Here is a 20,904-nt window from a genome sequence, read left to right as displayed (position 1 = left end):
TGTGCGTGTGTTAATAAAGATCTCTTCTCTGGCTCTCAGTTCTAGACGTGGTAAAGGCTCACAAGGATTCCTGGCCCTTTTTGGAACCTGTGGATGAATCTTATGCCCCTAACTATTATCAGATTATTAAGGTAGAAGTTGTCTTTGCAGTAATGCCTACTATAGTGTGTGTATCTTTCTTGGGTTTTGTCATTTGTTTCTTGTTTCATGTATATATTTTTTATATATTTTTCTTTTCAACTGTTGAAAGTTCATGTCATGTTTCTCGTTTTATCTGTTATTCGTTACAGAACAGCATTGCTGAATCCTCATTCTCTCTCCGTCTCTCTCTCTATGAAATGTTTTGCTCTCAGCATATTTTAACTATAAAGAGTTATGTGTCTCATTTAGGCCCCCATGGATATTTCCAGCATGGAGAAGAAACTGAATGGAGGTTTATACTGTACCAAGGAGGAATTTGTAAATGACATGAAGACCATGTTCAGGAATTGTCGAAAGTATAATGGGGAAAGTAGTGGTAAGCGGGGAAGGAGTTTGTGCTAGATACATATCTGTAATCAAGAATAAAATGCCTTCTTTTTTATAAACACACGTCCTAGTGACTTTTCTGTAGGACAGTGAGCAGAATGTGTATGAAAAGTTATGGGACTGACCATTCTAGCCACTTACCACAGTATCTGCCAGGGACTCTCCTGCCCCGCAGGACAAGAGAGTGCAGCTGGCACCTAACTGGCTCATCCTGCAGACCAGTCTGGTTCTGAATAATACTGTGTGTGCCTCTTTAACCACGGGTGGGACTGACACTAGATAGAGCTGCCTCTTCAACCATCTGGAGAAGCTGGCGTAGTAGATCTCTAATATCAAAGTAGAAATGGCTCCTCCTACTTTGGGTCATTTATGCATTAACTCAAAATGCCCTGCTTAATTTTAAAAACAGCAGATTCAGCCATTTTTTATTTAGTATTTCTGCAGTTTAGCCTTAAAGAATTAAATTTTTACTGGCTTTTTTTTTTTTTAATTTTATTTACTTACTTTGAGACAGGATTTCACTCTGTCACCCAAGCTGCAGTGCAGTAGCGTAGACATGGCTCACTGCAACCTCAAATTCTTGGGCTCAAGGGATCCTCCTCCCTCAGTCCCAAGTAGCTGGGACTATGGGCATGCACCACCACACCTGGCTAATGTTTTCTTTTTGGTAGGGACGGACGTCTCGCATTCTTGCCCAGTCTGGTCTTGGAACTCCTGGGCTCAAGTGATCCTCCTGCCTTGGCCTCCCAAAATGCTGGGATCACAGGCATAAGTTACTGTGCTCAGCCTGGTTTGATTTAATAGTCCTAGAGGCCCTGTCCCAACCATACAACCTTGGGCATCTTAGAATAGAAACCATGTCTGCTTCATCTTGCATCCATAGCTCTGCAATATAATGTGCCCTAAAGGTGAATTAAACTCATAGTTTACCCAGGTTGCATCTTTTATTTATTAGAATTGTCTTTTGTGACATATAGTAGGTCAGTTTCTATAAACTATAGTTTCTATAAACAGTTTCTGTAAACTATACCTAGAAGTCAATCCTCCTGTCTTCCTATAGAGTATACCAAGATGTCTGATAATTTAGAGAGGTGTTTCCATCGGGCCATGATGAAACATTTTCCTGGTGAAGATGGAGACACAGATGAAGAATTCTGGATTCGAGAGGATGAAAAGCGGGAGAAGAGACGGAGTCGGGCTGGGCGAAGTGGTGGGAGCCATGTTTGGACCCGCTCCAGGGACCCAGAAGGGCCCAGCAGGAAACAGCAGCCCATGGAGAATGGAGGAAAGTCGTTGCCCCCCACACGCCGAGCCCCCTCTTCTGGGGACGAACAGAGCAGCAGCTCCGCACAGCCCCCGCGGGAGGTGGGCACTTCCAATGGCCGAGGCTTTTCTCATCCCCTGCATTGCGGTGGGACGCCCAGCCAGGCACCCTTTTTAAACCAGATGGTAAGGAACCTCGTTTGTGAGTTCACAGGAATGTAAAGGCCATTCAGTTGGTACTTCCTACAAAATACTTCTGTGTATGGATGAAATCTTTTTCCCCCGTGAGTCCTTCGTTCATTTTATTTTACGTTATTTACTTTTTAGTAGAGACACAGTGTTACTATGTTGCCTAGGCTGGTCTCAAACTCCTGGCCTCAAGCAATCCTTGCACCTCAGCCTCCCAAAGTGCTGGGATTATAGGCATGAGCCGCTGTGTCCAGCCCTTCCTTTATTCTAAATCCTCCCTTTTTCTCTGAATTATGTATTCTCAATGTGGGCAAAAATTGGGATTAAAAAATATATAATCTGGCCAGGCACCGTGGCCCACTCCTGCAATCCTAGCATTTTGGGAGGCTGAGCTGTGTGGATCACGAGGTCAGGAATTCGAGACCAGCCTGGCTAACATGGTGAAACCCTGTCTCTACTAAAAATACAAAAATTAGCCAGGCACAGTGGCACTACTCAGCTACTCAGGAGGCTGAGGCAGAAGAATTGCTTGAACCCAGGAGGCAGAGTTTGCAGTGAGCCAAGATCATGCCACTGCACCCTAGCCTGGGCGACAGAGTGAGACTCTGTCTCCAAAAAAAAAAAATGTAATCTTTATTGTGTAAAGCACAGGTATACATATAGTACATAAATGTACAGTATATCTGCAACATTAAGATTTCATGGTAGTGGCCGGGCACGGTGGCTCATGCCTGTAATCCCAGCACTTTGGGAGGCCGAGAGGCAGGCGGATCACGAAGTCAGGAGATCAAGACCATCCTGGCCAACATGATGAAACCCCGTCTCTACTAAAAATACAAAAAAATTAAATTAGCCAAGCGCGGTGGCGGGCACCTGTAGTCCCAGCTACTCGGGAGGCTGAGGCAGAAAGATGGCGTGAACCCAGGAGGCGGCGGAGCTTGCAGTGAGCGGAGATCGCACCACTGCACTCCAGCCTGGGTGAAAGAGCGAGACTGCGTCTCAAAAAAAAAAAAAACATTTCATGGTAGCAGGCAACTGGGGAGAAACGGCTAAAATGGATCCTTAGGAGGAGGAGTAATAAAAAGGAGATTGAGAAATACTGATTTAATCTAGTATCTACTGGAGAAGGAAGTTGCTTCGGGCTCACAGGCAAGCCCTGATGCGGGTGAGCACGTATGTTCACAGTCTCCCTGTTTCCGGCCGAGGTTTAGTCATCTGTTTTATTTTAGTAGAATGTTCATCTTCAGGAAAACCCTTGTTGTCAACCTAAGGTCTGTGCCTTTCCTTTTTCCTCTTCTTGCTTTGCTCAATGTGCTGCAGAGGCCAGCAGTACCAGGGACATTTGGCCCTCTGCGAGGATCAGATCCTGCCACCTTGTATGGCTCTGGCGTCCCGGAGCCACACCCTGGGGAGCCTGTGCAGCAGCGTCAGCCTTTCGCCATGCAGGTAAGCAGCCTACTCAGGAGGTTCAGGTGCAGAGGGTCCCACAGGTACGTTTCAGAGAAAAAGTCTCTTTCCAGGTTAAATGTCGTTCATTGCCTCCTTTCCCAAAGGGCCTGTTGCCATAGAGAAGCACGTCACAAAGTGTGCCTTATTCTGTGAGTCTGGTTAACTGTGCTGCCTTTTCTTGTTGCCAGCCTCCAGTTGGAATTAACAGCCTCCGAGGACCCAGGCTAGGCACACCCGAGGAGAAGCAGATGTGTGGGGGGCTGACGCACCTTTCTAACATGGGCCCACACCCTGGATCCTTGCAGCTTGGGCAGATAAGTGGCCCAAGTCAGGATGGAAGCGTGTATGCTCCAGCTCAGTTCCAGCCAGGATTCATTCCTCCCCGGCATGGGGGAGCTCCAGCCCGGCCACCAGACTTTCCTGAAAGCTCAGAAATTGCTCCCAGCCACATGTATCGCTCGTACAAGTACCTGAATCGAGTACACTCTGCCGTCTGGAATGGGAACCACGGTGCTACGAACCCAGGACCCTTGGGCCCAGATGAGAAGCCCCACCTGGGGCCAGGACCCTCGCACCAGCCTCACACTCTTGGTCACATGATGGATTCCCGAGTCATGAGACCACCTGTCCCCCACAACCAGTGGACTGAACAATCAGGCTTCCTACCTCATGGAGTTCCTTCCACAGGGTACATGCGACCGCCCTGCAAGTCTGCTGGACATCGGTTACAGCCACCTCCAGTACCAGCACCCAGTTCTTTGTTTGGAGCGCCTGCCCAGGCTCTGCGGGGGGTGCAGGGAGGGGACTCCATGATGGACAGCCCAGAGATGATCGCCATGCAGCAGCTCTCCTCCCGCGTCTGCCCCCCAGGTGTGCCTTACCACCCCCACCAGCCCGCACCCCCGCGTTTACCTGGCCCTTTTCCGCAGGTAGCTCACACAGTGTCGGTCACTGTGTCAGCCCCCAAGCCTGCCCTGGGCAACCCTGGGAGGGCACCAAGCACTGAAACACAAGAGCCTGAGAATGACCAAGGTAATTCACACTGTCACTTTGGGCTCTTTAAGCTCGTTTCATGAGTAATCATTTTACACAGCATATCAAACCAAGAGTGATCTGTCTAGTTCCCAGCCTCTTTTTTTTTCTTTTTGAGACAGAGTCTCGCTCTGTCGCCCAGACTGGAGTGCGAGGGCAATGGCATAATCTCCGCTCACTGCAAGCTCCGCCTCACAGGTTCACACCATTCTCCTGCCTCAGCCTCCTGAGTAGCTGGGACTACAGGCGCCCGCCACCACGTCCGGCTAATTTTTTGGTATATTTAGTAGGGATGGGGTTTCACCGTGTTAGCCGGGATGGTCTCGATCTCCTGACTTCGTGATCTGCCCCCCCTCGGCCTCCCAAAGTGCTGGGATGACAGGCGTGAGCCACCACGCCCGGCCTTCCTAGCCTCTCTTTCTTGAACTTCTCAGATTTGGGCCAATCATAGTCCTTCTCTCGGTCTATAGATCCCAGAGCATTTCTGGTCATAATTTTGACTGCTGCACAGGTAGGCGTTTGCTGTGCCAGGCACTCCTCCTGAGACTTTTTTTTTTGAGACAGTCTCACTCTGTTGCCCAGGCTGGAGTGATCTTGGCTCACTGCAACCTCTGTCTCCCAGGTTTAAGCACTTCTTCTGCCTCAGCCTCCTGAGTAGCTGGGATTACAGGTACATGCTACCATACCCGGCTAAATTTTTTGTTTTTTTTGAGACGGAGTCTCGCTCTGTCACCCAGGCTGGAGTGCAGTGGCCGGATCTCAGCTCACTGCAAGCTCCGCCTCCCAGATTCACGCCATTCTCCTGCCTCAGCCTCCCAAGTAGCTGGGACTACAGGCGCCCGCCACCTCGCCCTGCTAGTTTTTTGGGGGGTTTTTTTGTTTTTGTTTTTGTTTTTGTTTTTTTGAGATGGAGTCTGGCTCTGTCGCCCAGGCTGGAGTGCAGTGGCACGATCTCCACTCACTGCAAGCTCCGCCTCCGAGTTCACGCCATTCTCCTGCCTCAGCCTCCCGTGTAGCTGGGACTACAGGCGCCCACCACCACGCCTGGCTAATTTTTGTATTTTTAGTAGAGACGGGGTTTCACCGTATTAGCCAGGGTGGTCTCGATCTCCTGACCTCGTGATCGCCCGTCTCGGCCTCCCAAAGTGCTAGGATTACAAGCATGAGCCTTCCTGAGACTTTTATACTTTAACTCATTTATTCTCAGAACAAGCATTCGAGATAGCTGCTGTTACTATCCTTTTTGCAGATGGAAAATCCAAGGCATGGAAATGTTAGATTATTTGCTCTCAGCCAGCTAGTAAATAGCAGAACTGAGATTTGGGCTCAGACAGACTAGATCCAGCATCCCATGCTTTACCCACTACATCATCATAGTTCCTCTAAAAAAGTACTGTCAGCCAGGCAGTAGCTTTGGTGGCTCATGCCTGTAGTCCCAGAAGTTTGGGAGGCCGAGGCCAGTGGATCACTTGAGCCCAGGAGTTCAAGACCAGCCTGGGCAAGAGAGTAAGACTGTCTCCACTAAAAGATTTTAAAATGACGGGCGTGGTGGCTGACACCTGTAATCCCAACACTTTGGGAGGCCGAGGCGGGTGGATCACAAGGTCAGGAGATTGAGACCATCCTAGCTAACACGGTGAAACCCCATTTCTACTAAAAAAAAAAAAAAAAAAATTGCCAGGCACAGTGGCTCACACCTGTAATCCCAGCACCTTGGGAGGCTGAGGTGGGCGGATCACAAGGTCAGGAGATGGATACCATCCTGGCTAACATGGTGAAACCGCATCTCTACTAAAAATATAAAAAATTAGCTGGGCGTGGTGGCGGGCACCTGTAGTCCCAGCTACTCAGGGGGCTGAGGCAGGAGAATCACTTGAACCTGGGAGGTGGAGCTTGCAGTAAGCCGAGATCGTGCCACTGAACTCCAGCCTGGGCAACAGAGCGAGACTCCGTCTCAAAAAAAAAAAAAAAAAAATTTAAAAATTAGCTAGGCATGGTGACTCATGCCTGTAATTCCAGCATTTTGGGAGGGCAAGGCAGGCAGATCACCTGAGGTCAGGAGTTCAAGACCAGCTTGCCTAACATAGCAAAACCCCATTTTTCTTAAAATACAAAAATTAGCCAGGCATGGTGGCAGGTGCCTGTAATTCCAGCTACTCGGGAGGCTGAGGCAGGAGAATCACTTGAACCCAGGAGGCAGAGTTTGCAGTGAGCTGAGATTGTACCACTGCACTCCAGCCTGGGCCACAAAGTGAGACTGTCTTAAAAAAAGAAAGAAAGAAGAAAGAAAAAAGGTTCATGCCTATAGTCCCAGCTACTTGGGAGGCTGAGGTGGGAGGATCACCTGAATGAACCCAGGGAGGTCAAGGCTACAGTGAGCTATGATTGCACCACTGTACTCCATCCTGGCAACAGAGGAAAAGCATGTCTCAAAAAAGAAAAAAAAATACCATCTTGAAAGTTATTATGAAGTCAATTTCTGTTCTTTGGCTACATACCTGGATTTATTAAGAATGGCCAGTAGTGAGATCTGGCAAATTTGGAAGCATTTTCTTAGAAATGCTGTTTAAGAGGAGTAAACATTTACTAGGGGGAGAAAATGGGGAAAAAATACTTTGTAACTAATGCTTATTTCTAGGATAAACATCTAGCATGCATGTAATTTTCTTCAGTACCTGGCAGGAGAATGGAGACACTTGGACTTTAAGATAACAAATTCCTGGCCAGGCGTGGTGTGGTGGCTTACGCCTGTAATCCCAGCACTTTGGGAGGCCGAGGCGGGTGGATCACGAGGTCAGGAGTTCAAGACCAGCCGGGCCAACATGGTGAAACCCCGTCTCTACTAAAAATATAAAAATTAGCCAGGCACAGTGGTGGGTGCCTGTAATCTCAGCTACTTGGGAGGCTGAGGCAGGAGAATCGCTGGAACCCGGGAGGCTGAGGTTTCAGTGAGCCGAGATCACACCACTGCACTCTAGCCTGGGTGACAGAGCAAGACTCCATCTCAAAAAAAAGATAATAGATTCCACATAAAAGTGTTTCTCATACCTGTAATCCCAACTACTTGGGAGTCTGAGGTGGAAGGATTACTTGAACCCTGGAGTTCGAGGTTTCAGTGACGCATGATCACACCACTACACTCCAGCCTGGATGACAGAGTTGAAACTCCGACTCTTTAAAAAAAAAAAGAAAAAAAAATGTTAGGGAAGAAAACCCTTTTGGTAATTCTTTTATGAAAAGTCCTACTTTGTTAACACCACCTCTAGCAGAATTTTCTAATACTGATTTCAAGTGAGTTCTGGAATTGAAAGCTTTACAAGAATCCTGTTTAGTTAAGTCTTTGATAAGTCTAGTTGTAAGTTTAATGTTGACTGAATAATGAAAAGTACAATTTTTGACTTTCATTGTACAATTTGTACCATTGACCTTTAAGGCCTGCTTCAGGTAGCCTGAGCTATCTTAATAGCTCTTTGAAAGTTGTTAAGAATCTCTAACCTTGTCCTTCAGATCTGTTACCAGGATTGTAATTTGATCACACCTGGACAACTGTCCTCCTTTCTAGAAAGATTATAAAAAGATTATTTTGGCCTCGTGCAGTAACTCACGCCTGTAATTCCAGCACTTCGGGAGGCTGAGGCGGTGGATCATCTGAGGTCGGGAGTTTGAGTCCAGCCTGGCCAACATGGTGAAACCCTGTCTCTACTAAAAATACAAAAATTGGCTGGGCGCAGTGGCTCACGCCTGTAATCCCAGCACTTTGGGAGGCCGAGGCGGGTAGATCACCTGAGGTCGGGAGTTCGAGACCAGCCTGACCAACATAAAGAAACCTCGTCTCTCCTAAAAATACAAAAATTAGCTGGGCATGGTGGCGTATACCTGTAATCCCAGCTACTCGGGAGGCTGAGGCAGGAGAATCTCTTGAACCCGGGAGGCGGAGGTTGTGGTGAGCCGAGATCACGCCATTGCACTCCAGGCTGGGCAATAAGAGCGAAACTCCGTCTCAAAAAATACAAAAATACAAAAATTAGGCCAGCGTGGTGGCACGTGCCTATAATTTCAGCTACGTGGGAGGCTGGGTCATGAGAATCACTTGAACCCAGGAGGTGGAGGTTGCGTGAGCCAAGATCGTGCCACTGCACTCCAGCCTGGGCATCAGAGTGAGACTCTACCTCAAAAAAAAAATAGATTATTTTATATAGATATATACATGCACTTACCCACTATTGTATATTGTAGTCTTAGTTAAGACCATATTTGTAGGTTGAATAGTAAGGTAAAGAATTCTGAGGATATAAACAAGCATAGGAGTCTAATAAATTAATTTGATTGGGCTTAGTAAGTTTCCATAATGTGTTAAAGATGCCTTTTGAGTTTTATGTTGTAGGCATCTTGTCTTCAAGACATGCAGACAAAATGAGTGTATTCATTCAACAAAGTGATTGAGTCTGTGTGTGCATGGACCGAGACGACAGGGAGACAGAGAAGTCCCTCCTGTGGAGCTTTTATTCTCATGGAGAGAAATCAGGGGTTTGGCCTTTCTGAATGCCCGTGATGCCCTGTTCTTTCTTGTTGCATCACATTTTAGAGCTTCCCAGCATGGCCAGCGATTCTGATAACAACCATCCCCTCCCGGTGTATTTCACATGCACCTGTCTAGAGTCTATGAGCCACAAGCCATCTCTCAGGCTCTTACGAATCAGGCAACCCAAGGTGAAGGACATTTCCATTCTCCAGCCCACTGTAAGTGTGGCTGTAGAGGTGCTAGATTTTACCTTTGTGTCCATGAAAGGGGTGAAAGGAAGTGTACAGGGACCCCAATGTCCTGAGCTCTTTCAGGGCTCAAACAATTTCCAGCTGGGACCTGAGTCACCACACATCCACCTTAATCTGACTCGGGCGTGCTCTTTACATTAATATGCCATTTCAGCTGCTGAATTATTTTTTCTCCTTTTTTTTTTTTTTTTTTTTTTGCAGCAGAGCCGTTGCCTGGCCTTGAAGAGAAACCAGCAAATGTTGGTACTTCAGAGGGGGTATACCTCAAACAACTACCTCACCCCACGCCTTCCCTGCAGACTGACTGCACCAGGCAGAGCTCACCACAAGAAAGGGAAACAGTGGGCCCGGAGCTCAAAAGCAACTCCTCCGAATCTGCGGACAACTGTAAAGCCACCAAGGGCAAGAATCCCTGGCCCTCGGATAGCAGCTACCCTGGCCCAGCCGCCCAAGGCTGCATGAGAGACCTCTCCACCGTGGCAGACAGGGGCACTCTTCCCGAGAACGGAGTCACTGGGGAAGCATCTCCTTGTGGATCAGAGGGGAAGGGCCTTGGTAGCAGTGGTTCTGAAAAGCTGCTCTGCCCCAGAGGCAGAACGTTTCAGGAAACCATGCCATGCACAGGACAGAACGCGACGACACCGCCCAGCACAGACCCCGGTTTGATGGGAGGCACTGTGAGCCAGTTTTCCCCCCTGTACATGCCTGGCCTGGAGTACCCGAATTCAGCTGCCCATTACCACATCAGTCCGGGCCTGCAGGGTGTGGGCCCTGTGATGGGAGGGAAGTCCCCAGCATCCCATCCCCAGCATTTCCCCCCAAGAGGCTTTCAGTCTAACCACACTCATTCTGGAGGCTTTCCCCGGTATCGCCCCCCACAAGGGATGAGATATTCCTACCACCCACCACCGCAGCCTTCCTACCACCACTATCAGCGAACTCCTTACTATGCGTGTCCACAGAGCTTTTCGGACTGGCAGAGACCTCTGCATCCCCAGGGAAGCCCCGGCGGGCCCCCAGCCAATCAGCCTCCCCCACCGAGGTCCCTCTTCTCAGATAAGAATGCCATGGCCAGTCTGCAAGGCTGTGAGACACTGCATGCTGCCTTAACTTCTCCAACCCGTATGGATGCAGTGGCTGCTAAAGTCCCAAATGACGGGCAGAATCCTGGTCCCGAGGAAGAGAAGCTGGATGAATCTCTGGAGAGGCCAGAGAGTCCCAAAGAGTTTTTAGACCTGGACAACCATAACGCCGCCACCAAGCGGCAGAGCTCGTTGTCAGCCAGCGAGTATCTCTATGGAACTCCGCCTCCACCTCTGAGTTCAGGAATGGGATTTGCTTCCTCAGCGTTTCCGCCCCATGGTGTGATGCTGCAGCCAGGGCCTCCCTATACACCTCAGCAGCCGGCCAGTCACTTTCAGCCCAGGGCTTACTCCTCCCCTGTGGCTGCCCACCCGCCTCACCACCCAGGGGCCACCCAGCCCAACGGCCTCTCTCAGGAGGGTCCCAGCTATCGCTGCCAGGAAGAGGGCCTGGGTCACTTTCAAGCTGTGATGATGGAACAAATTGGCACTAGAAGTGGAATAAGGGGACCTTTCCAGGAAATGTACAGACCATCAGGGTAAGATTGCATTTGGGCTTTTCCCCCTAAGGAAAGAACAGATGTTTATTTTATTTATTTTTGAGACAGAGTCTCCCTTTGTCACCCAGGCTGGAGTGCAGTGGTGTGATCATGGCTCACGGCAGCCTCGACCTCCCAGTCTCAAGGATCCTCCTGCATCAGCCCTTTAAGTAACTGGGACTACACACGTGCCACCATACCCAGCTAACTTGTTTGGTTTTTTGTTTGTTTGTTTTGTTTTGTAGAGGTAGGGTTTCACCATGTTGCCCAGGCTGGTCTTAGTCTCCTGAGCGCAAGTAGTCATCCTGCCTCAGTCTCTCAAAGTGCTGAGATTATAGGCAGGAGCCACCACGCCTGGCCTGGATATTCATTTTAAACAGAAAAATGGCCTTAGAGATGAAGATAACAGTTAATGATCTCGGAACAAAAAAAGCATGTGACTTATTGATATTGAGCACTCTGTAGGAAGGTATTAGACTCACAGCCCAACTTTATCTTTGAAATTTTTTCCCCTCATGAAAATGAATAGGACTAGGCTGGGCGCGGTGGCTCAAGCCTGTAATCCCAGCACTTTGGGAGGCCGAGACGGGCGGATCACGAGGTCAGGAGATCGAGACCATCCTGGCTAACACGGTGAAACCCCGTCTCTACTAAAAAATACAAAAAAAAGTAGCCAGGCGAGGTGGCGGGCGCCTGTAGTCTCAGCTACTCGGGAGGCTGAGGCAGGAGAATGGCGTAAACCCGGGAGGCAGAGCTTGCAGTGAGCTGAGATCCGGCCACTGCACTCCAGCCTGGGCGACAGAGCGAGACTCCGTCTCAAAAAAAAAAAAAAAAAAAAAAAAGAAAATGAATAGGACTTTAAATGACTGAGTTAGATTTTGATATTGTGACCTTTTTTATTTTTATGTATGTATGTATGTATTTATTTATTTGAGATTAAGTCTCGCTCTGTGGCCCAGGCTGGAGTGCAGTGGTACAATCTCTGCTCACTGCAAGCTCTGCTTCCCAGGTGCAAGCCATTCTCCTGTCTCATCCTCCTAAGTAGCTGGGATCACAGGTGCCCGCCACCACACCTGGCTGAATTTTGTATGATACTGTAAACTTAATCACCACAGTTTGAGAGCTGAAAGCAAGGCTGTGTCAACATTGCTGCCATGTGCAGACACTGACCAAGGTAAAAAAAAAAAATAGGCCTACGCAGGAGTAGAAGAGGAGATCATATGTAGTACTGAAGTTTTACTACATACCTCTGGTTTCTTACCCTATCATTGAATGAGAAAACCAGGTTTATCCAGAATGCAAGCAAGTCCCCATGAGACTTCTTTCACACATGCTTGTGTAGTGATGTTCTCGAGATCCAGTTAGGTGATCTGCCATCCAGGAAGTTTTCAAATCGATATATACAAATGAAAGTTATGAAGCGTAATCTTGAAACCAGTACCATTCAGCATAAAAACCAGTATGCCTCGCCTCAGTGCCATCCTGTCGTCTTACTGCTAGACCCTCTCTACTATTTAACATTTTGTCATGTTTGCTTTATATGTCTCTCAATACCTGTTTTCTTTTCTTTACTTTTTTTCCTAAGCTGTTGGAAAGTAAACTGTAGACATCATGGCCCTTAACCCTCAATACTTGAGCATGTGTCTCCTAAGAATGGACATTCCTTGGAGCACCGTTTCAAAATGACACCACACTCGAGGCAAATGACAGGGTCTAACAGAGTTTGTATTGCTCTGTCCTCAGTTGTCCCCAGAGTGTCTTTTAGAGCCATTTCTTTGTGTTTTATTTTGTTTTTTTCTGACAAAGGATCCCATCAAGGCTCATGGATTTGCATTTGACTGCTGTGTCTGTTTAGTCTCTTAATTTATAGCAGTTGTCCTACCTTTGTTTTGTTTTCCAAAGAGTCCAGACCAGTTATCATGGTGAGTGTTCCAGATTCTATTTTCATCACATAGTCTCCATGTTTAGATGAAACTCTTGTGCCAGGTGTAGTGGTTCATACTTATAACCCCAGCACTTTGAGGGGCTGAGGCAGGAAGATTACTTAAGCTCAAGAGTTCGAGACCAGCCTGGGCAACATAGCAAGATCCTGTCTCTACTGAAAATAAAGAACTTAGCTGGGCGTGGTAGCACACACCTGTAGTTCCAACTACTGAGGAGGGTGAGGCAGGAGCGTCCCTTAAGCCCAGAAGATTGAGGCTGCAGTAAACCATGATCCTGACACTACACTCTACCGGGGTGACAGAGCAAGACCCTGTCTCTAAGAGGAAAAAAAGTAGATTAAACACTTTTGTCAGGAGTATACGTAGGCGGTGCGTGTGCGTGCCACTTACTGCACCAGGAGGCACAGAATGTGGAGTTCTCCCAGCATGGATGATTCCAGGCCTGATCACCGGGATGACAAAGGCAGTACCCTCATGACTGCAATGTCTTGTTTCTTTTGTCATTAACATGTCTTCATTAATCACTTCTTTCTCGTGGCTGTAGAATGCAGATGCACCCGGTCCAGTCACAGGCCTCGTTCCCAAAGACCCCCACAGCAGCAACGTCACAGGAGGAGCTGCCGCCTCATAAGCCTCCAACACTTCCCCTGGATCAGGTAAGAGTCACTAAAAGTTAGAGCTGTTCCTCCAGGTGGTGGGAAGTAAGTGTATGACATCCCTGCTCTTCGGAAACAATGTTTTAAGGTATCTTGTGGATCCAGGAACTTTGTCTGGATCATGCTTCCTTGGCACTTGGAAAAAGAGCAAGAGGCCTTGGAAGTCACTTCTCACATGTCTCTTTTTCCTATTGTGATATGGAATGTATGTATACCAATTTGGTGAGTATTTAAACCTCATTTTTTCCAAACCATCCGCCAACATTTTTTCTGCCATGATCGCTTGTCTGTTTTATGCTTCCCCCCTTTTTCATTGGAGAGAGACTAGTTGGTGGGTTTTAGAGTACTGCCTCTGAGTGCTGCTTCTCTCCCATGCAGTCGTTCCCTTGACCCCCACAAAGTAGTTGTCATTGGCTGCATCATGATCATCTGTCAATGTGCAAGTCCTACTGCTGTTAAGCATTGGGACTGGGATCTGAGTTGAGAAGTCCAGGACTCTAGAACCTACCCTCTGGAAGTAAACTGTAGCTAATGAAATAGAATCAAGCCATTTTCACAGATGAGGAGCTTGGACACTCTTTGGGCTTACTTTTTTTCTTTTTTTTTTTTTAACAATTAACCCGATTTTTTATTTTTGTTTAAAATGTCTTTGTTTCTTTCAGAGCTAGTCCAAGGAGGAAATGAGCCCCAAGCAATGGAAAGCTGCACACGAAGACTGGAATGTGGAGAACTGGGGAGTGCCCTGTCAGCTGTATCCCCGTCACCTGCTCCACCCCTTCACGGCGACCCACTTGTGCCATCCTTGAGCTGGAGCCAGTCACAGGCCCTAAAAGGACACTCCTTAGATGACTGACACACAGATTGCAAAGGTCCTAGTCCAGGGATCTCTTGCACAGCTGATGGAGACAGTCAGGCAAAACAAATGAACGTGGAGTTAATGATGACTTTTCCAAATCCTGAGACACTCTTCAGGGAAAATCACTTTAAACTTGGGGGAGGGGGTATACTCAAGAATGGAGTGGTGCTTTTAAACTTTGATGAGCAGCTAAACTCAGGTATATATTTGGGGAAGGGACTACTCTTAGTATTAATGGTTTTGGAGCTGGGTCCAGTTTACAGAAATTTCATGTTGCCTTTTAAAATAATTTTTGTTGGTGGTGAATGTATTGTACATAAAGTGGGAAGGGTGGGTGGGGATGCGGAAGAAATGGGGGTCCTAACTGGTGGGCACACAGCACTGGAGTGATTTTTATCTGTTTACAATCATGTCACACTGAATACTTCTGGGAGCTGGAGATGAGGGTAGGAAAAGTTTGATCTTGTAATATGTCACTATGTTTCCTTAGTTGCCAGCCAGCCTTCAGAATAGCTAAAGGCCTTCCTTCCTTCCAGTCGGCCTGAGAGAGAACACCTGTCCCCTAACCACCTGCTGGTGGTGGTGTCTCTGCTGGAGGCAGAGTGCTCTCAGGAGACGACTAGAAGCGTCAGCCCGGAAGACAGGCTGCTCTCACGCTGGTGGCCCAAATCCTGGATTTGAGAAAGTGGTATCCCTTCCTGATTTTACCACCAGCCCTACCGAACAGTTGTAAACCAGTATCAGGAATTGGGATCTAGAGTGTTTCACATATTAGAAGATGAATCGTCCTCATCACAGACCTCCCTGTCAGGACTGTGATCTAGAAGGCACCACACACAGCTTTCTGGCACGAATCACATTTTGTGGAAGTGACTACTCAGGTTTGTATATTTTAGTATCAAAGAATTGCACAGGTTTGAATAGGAAAAATGTATTCTATAGATTTACAGTTTGACTTTAGGAATATTTCAGTATATATAGTTTTTATTAGTTTTAAGTGAATCATGGTAAAATCAGTCATGGTGATTTAAAATAGCTATCAAGAACAAGTTCTTGGAATTATTTGTTGTGTCTGTGATAGGAAACCATTTTACAGTATTAAATTACTTTATTACAGTTGTAGAACTGAACTACACTGGATTCTCCCTCATTAGCATTCTGTGTTTGGTTTTAGCTGAGAGGTCACCAAAGTTAGGACCCACGTTTTAAACTTTTGAATATCCCACAAAAGAAAAAACGAAGGAAAATACTGAAATTACAGGTCTTTGTAAAGAGTAGCATATTTTTAAGCATGCTTTTGGGACAGTAGAAGAGCCTCTATGAAATATTAATCTGCCCTAGTTTCTTATCAATTCAACTGTGGGAGGGGCCAGTAGAGTTTTTCCCTCCAATTCCAGGATTCCTAGTGAAACACGGAACTGTCATGTTTACAGTTTGCTAAAATAACGCTGTCCGTGGAAAAGGAAGCTGATCAGAAGCATCTGTGATACAGAGAAATGAAATCCAAGACACCAGTTCCAGGAGGACGGAAGTTCATATCCGTACGCAAACGCTTGGCCTGGTGGTGCCTAGGGCTCAGGCAGATTTGAGAGTTGAGTAGGGAACACAGATGCCTCTGAGGTATAATGCACAAAAATACAGATTTGCTCTCAGAGGTTTTACTTTTAAATTTGATGTATTTGCAAGTGGATTGAGTTTTGAGCCTGTGTTCTCACTGGATCCTAATTCTTGTTAGAAACCTATCACTGGCATGACGTGGTTTAGAAGAGTGAAGAGGACAGAAGGTTTTCGGATGGGTCTGCCCTGTAGCTAGCATCCGCTAACATGGAGCATTACTACTTCAGTTTCTGTGTGTGTGCAGAAGCAGGGAGGAGGGGAAAAAAACAGCTAGTTTGGAGCTGGTTAGCCCTGGTCTAGGCCCAGAGAATCTGGCCACTGACAGCTTTTCTCTTTTCCTGGTAATGCTGGTTTGAATCAGAGGCCTCTCACTTCTCCCTAACAGGAGCACTGTCACTGAGGGCTTCTCCCCGTGACTACCCCAGGGGCCTGGGTGGGAGTGGCTGTGAGCAGCATTTGGGCTAGTGCCCTCTTTCCTTCTGCCCTCGTGGTCCTCGAGCAGCTGTGTGCGCACTGTTCCAGGTAATCCTGTCTCCTCCCTCTCCCAGTGACCGCCCCAATCAGCTGTTCCTAGAGCAGTGCTGTGAACTATACAGGAAAAGTCAGTAAATCCCTTTATCCTTAATCTCCCTCCTTGGTTTTAGACAGAAAATATTAAAGAAGAGCAATAGGAAATAGAACTACTGTATTAAATTATAACACTGTGAACAGGAGCAACAGCAGCCGCAGAATTGTCAGCCTTCCTGCATCCTGTGTGGGCAGGTGTCCATGCATTACAGGTACTAGTGCTTCGTCCTTTGTCCAGGGAGTGTTCTGAGCTTTCACAGGTCTTTGAAGTGCGGATCTGCTATAAGCTATCTGGAGCTGCCAGGTTACAGAAATCCACATGACCGTGAGCTGCTGTGAACCCCTAGTCCACCCATCCCCAAGCAGGATCTTTTTCTCACCTTTTCTTCCTCCTCTAGCACTTCTCTTTCCAAGTGTCTTAAGCAGATGCAGTGTCTTAAAGCAGATGCAAATGCATTTGCCATCCTCTCCATTAGGAAAATGATGGTTATGTGATATGTTATAATGAGAAAGTAGTGTGTAAAGTGTCCTGAAAAGGTTTGCTCTCAAGCTAGAAGGACATTTCACCCTGTGGGTCGCTGTCACCTTGTCAATATGCCGGCTCTCAGTGGTCCCCAAGAGGACGGGGATAGCTGAGATCATGGAGAACGGGAAATAGCATCGCACCTCTTTGATTTAACACCCATGGCTCGCCTTTATTTAAGTTGTTAATAAGTTGTTAATAGAAACCTGTGTCCCTAAGGCCCAAGAGAAAGAAAAGATGAGCTTCTTGGGAAGATTCTAGATTTGTTTTCCCCTCAGAATTAAAAAGTAGTTTTTAATTCAGCTACTTTTTCCCCTCACTTAAAAGGTAGCAGGAGCTATTGGCTAAAATTTGTTACAGTGAATGCACGTGAAGAGTAAATAAGAACAACCCCTGCAGGATTCTTTTTTTTTTTTTTTTTTTTTTTTTTGAGACAGAGTCTCGCTCTGTCGCCCAGGCTGGAGTGCAGAGGCCAGATCTCAGCTCACTGCAAGCTCCGCCTCCTGGGTTCACGCCATTCTCCTGCCTCAGCCTCCCACGTAGCTGGGACTACAGGCGCCCACCACCTCGCCCGGCTAGTTTTTTGTATTTTTTAGTAGAGACGGGGTTTCACCGTGTTAGCCAGGATGGACTCGATGCAGGATTCTTATTGACGTAACTTTCCATCCCACCTCCGCCTCTCCTACATCACCAGCCTTCATCAGGTTGGTTTAGTTTACCTGATCGTACACATGAGCTGCTTACCAACAGATCGTATCTTCTTACTGAGCCCAGGCCAGATGCTCTGGGAAGGCAGGCCTCGTCATGCTCCTCTTCGTTAGGCTTCATGAAAACCTGAAGACCTGCAGTTTGTGCCCCTCAGTTCAGTCAAACCTCAGCTTTCAATGTCGATTTACTCTGGCTTGTCCCTTGAAAGTGCTCCTTTTGACTAAGCATTTGGTGTCGTTATCCCATGCCATTTCTCTGCTGTATAGTTACTAGGTTATTTTTGCTGATTCCTACTGCTGGCAAAGGGTATGCTCAGTGCCTTCCCAGGCCCACAGAATTCCAGTGTTGCAGTCACCACAGCTGTCAGAAACAAGCTTGCAATCCATACCTCTTGGTTCACTTTTTTTTAATGGAAGTTCAAATCTGTAAATACTACACTGCTCTTAAGACCTGATTTGAGCCGGGCGCGGTGGCTCAAGCCTGTAATCCCAGCACTTTGGGAGGCCGAGACGGGCGGATCACGAGGTCAGGAGATCGAGACCATCCTGGCTAACACAGTGAAACCTCGTCTCTACTAAAAATACAAAAAAAAAAAACTAGCCAGGCGAGGTGGCGGGCGCCTGTAGTCCCAGCTACTCGGGAGGCTGAGGCAGGAGAATGGCGTGAACCCGGGAGGCAGAGCTTGCAGTGAGCTGAGATCCGGCCACTGTACTCCAGCCCGGGCGACAGAGCCAGACTCCGTCTCAAAAAAAAAAAAAAAGACCTGATTTGAAATTTCACAGGAAGGCTTAATCCTACAGTCTCAAGTTAAGGACAGTTCAATAGTGTCAGAACCCCAACATGCTTGAAGAGAACCTCGGTTTTCCAGGAGGCTGAGGCAGGAGAATGGCGTGAACCCAGGAGGCGGAGCTTGCAGTGAGCCGAGATCACGCCACTGCACTCCAGCCTGGGCGACAGAGCGAGACTCCGCCTCAAAAAAAAAAAAAAGAGAGAACCTCGGTTTTCATAGAAAAGAAAGGCTGACGGTTTTCTAGCATTGTTGCCCTTGTTTGTCTGTCAGTCAGTTCACCCTCTGCAGATTCTTCATGGACCCGCATTGCAGAAATCAGTCCCATGTATTAGTGAGCCGTGTGCTGCCCGATTCTGGGGTTCCTGGGGTGTGGTGTCTCCACAGGTAACTCCGGACAATAGCGTCAGTCAGGATACTTCTTATTTCGGTTGAGAATGCAGAGGCTTTTATTCGTGGGCTCACATCACTGCATAGCCACAAAGAATGTGATTGCCATTTGCTGCGTGAGAAAAAGCTGGGCTCCCCATTTCTTTTTTGGCGGGTTGGACTCTTTGCCATGCAGCCATAGGACACCGAGCCTTGCGCACTTTCCCCTTGGGACAGCAGTGTTTGGGTGCATGTTACTGCGTCCCATTTTTCTTTTTTTCTTTTTTTTGAGACGAAGTCTTGCTGTCGTCCCCCAGGCAGGAGTGCAATGACGCGATCTCGGCTCACTGCAACCGCTGCCTCCCAGGTTCAAGGGATTCTCCTGCCTCAGCCTCCCGAGTAGCTGGAACTACAGGTGTGTGCCACCATGCCCAGCGAATTTTTGTATGTTTAGTAGAGACGGGGTTTCACCATGTTGGCCAGGCTGGTCTCGAACTCCTGACCTCAGGTGATCCACCCGCCTCGGCCTCCCAAAGTGCTGGGATTACAGGCGTGAGGCACCGCGCCCGGCCTTCATTTTTCACGTTAAGCTGGGACACAAGCTTTGCCTCAGGCTGGATGTTGATCCCACTCTGTGCTAGACAGACGTTTGGAGGGACCGTTTGGGCTTGGCTTGACCTTTTCTTACCTAGTTTCTCCCTCTTGTCCTGCATGAGAGGACTGACTGAACTCTAACGTCAGAGCGGCTGACGAGCAGCTGATTGTCCTGCATGTGTTTTTTGAAGGGGGTGGGTGGGGTGGGAACAGGGGCATGGATATTGCATAACTTATTGAAATGTTGACCCCCGTTCAAGAAACCATGCGGCCCCTTCCTTTCCCTTCCCTAGCCAGGGCTCAGGCACCTCACTCTTCTGCCTTGTGCACAGCTCCTGGGGCCCAGGTCAGTCTCCGCCAACCTTGGCACACAGTGTCCGGAGCCTCTGCTCTGCTGCAAAAGCAGAAGCCGTGTGAACCTTCTGGCCAGTACTGGAAAGGGGAATGCTATTTATTTTTATATTGTGTATATTTTGTCGTGGTCTGCTGATTCCCTGTTTCACTGAGAGCGACACTTACCTCAATAGTTAGTTCAATATTGTGTGTTGGATAATTTTTTTAAAAGAACTTTTTAAAAAGCTTTTTGATCCTTGGAGGTCTGTAGATTTATTTCCATATGAACTGGTTATTTTGTATAAAGTACATTCTTAAAATAGCAAGGCTCCTCTGTGTGTGTGGTGTGTCTGTCCATGTGTCATTCCCACATCAGGACAAAGGCAGGAACTAGGCCACAAGGCCACCGGCTAAAATGCCATCCCTCATGTCCATTCTCATGCATCAAGAATCCCTGGAGGCGGGGCACGGGTCCTGTGCACGTGAGAGAGGAATATGGTTCCAGAGAACTCAAAACAGTCATATACGGACGGGCAGTTCTAAACCACGTCAGGGATAAAACATTCCTCACAGCTGATCCTCGCAAACCTGGCCTGGCCCTCGGCATCTCACTGGTAAAGGCGTCTGCTTTCAGAAGGTACTACACTGGAGGTGCACGACTTCTCCCCTTCCAGGCTGTGGGGTGTCTGGGGTAGGAAAGGAGTGTACAGTGGGGCAGTGGGGCATTGGGGCAGCTGCAGCCTGGAGCCCGCTGTGCACACACATGGCCAGAAGTGGGAGCTCCAGCCTAAGCAAGCACGCAATTTTCTACCTGCCAAGGTCATTTATGTTTTATTTCCAGTTACTGGGAGAACAGATCGAAAGTAGCTACATTCCTAGAAATTAGCTGTAGTCTTCAGACACCAAAACTCCTGTTGTGTCCTTAAATGCAGACCGTCCCGGTTTAATGATCATTCAACTTGGGAGCTTTCGAACGTGAGACACATTCGGAAGAAACTGTACTTTGAGTATTCGTACAACCATTCTCTCTCACTTTCTGTACGGTATTCAGTACACTCCATGACATATTCAACACTTGATTATAAAAGAGGTGTGG

The 20,904-nt window shown here is 47.7% G+C and overlaps 1 protein-coding gene across 4 annotated transcripts in view; it reads left to right on the top strand.

Annotated features, from left to right (window-relative positions):
• LOC104676303 (cat eye syndrome critical region protein 2) overlaps positions 1-15,355 on the top strand; it is a 194,332-nt gene extending 178,977 nt beyond the window's left edge. For 2 of the 4 annotated variants that reach the window (XM_030915754.1, XM_030915752.1), the window contains 8 exons: positions 40-131; positions 391-517; positions 1,589-1,977; positions 3,301-3,426; positions 3,618-4,461; positions 9,436-10,855; positions 13,343-13,454; positions 14,117-15,355. In XM_030915754.1, coding sequence (XP_030771614.1) covers positions 40-131; positions 391-517; positions 1,589-1,977; positions 3,301-3,426; positions 3,618-4,461; positions 9,436-10,855; positions 13,343-13,454; positions 14,117-14,122 — 3,116 coding nt within the window. In that variant the 3' untranslated portion in view covers positions 14,123-15,355. The remainder of the gene's footprint in view (positions 1-39; positions 132-390; positions 518-1,588; positions 1,978-3,300; positions 3,427-3,617; positions 4,462-9,435; positions 10,856-13,342; positions 13,455-14,116) is intronic. The other 2 variants (XM_030915755.1, XM_030915753.1) reach the window with 2 other exon arrangements.
• Positions 15,356-20,904: the final 5,549 nt, after the last annotated feature.

Source organism: Rhinopithecus roxellana, chromosome 13 (assembly GCF_007565055.1).
Source record: "Rhinopithecus roxellana isolate Shanxi Qingling chromosome 13, ASM756505v1, whole genome shotgun sequence".
Classification (NCBI taxonomy): Eukaryota; Metazoa; Chordata; class Mammalia; order Primates; family Cercopithecidae; genus Rhinopithecus; species Rhinopithecus roxellana.
This window is presented reverse-complemented; position numbering and strand designations above follow the sequence as displayed.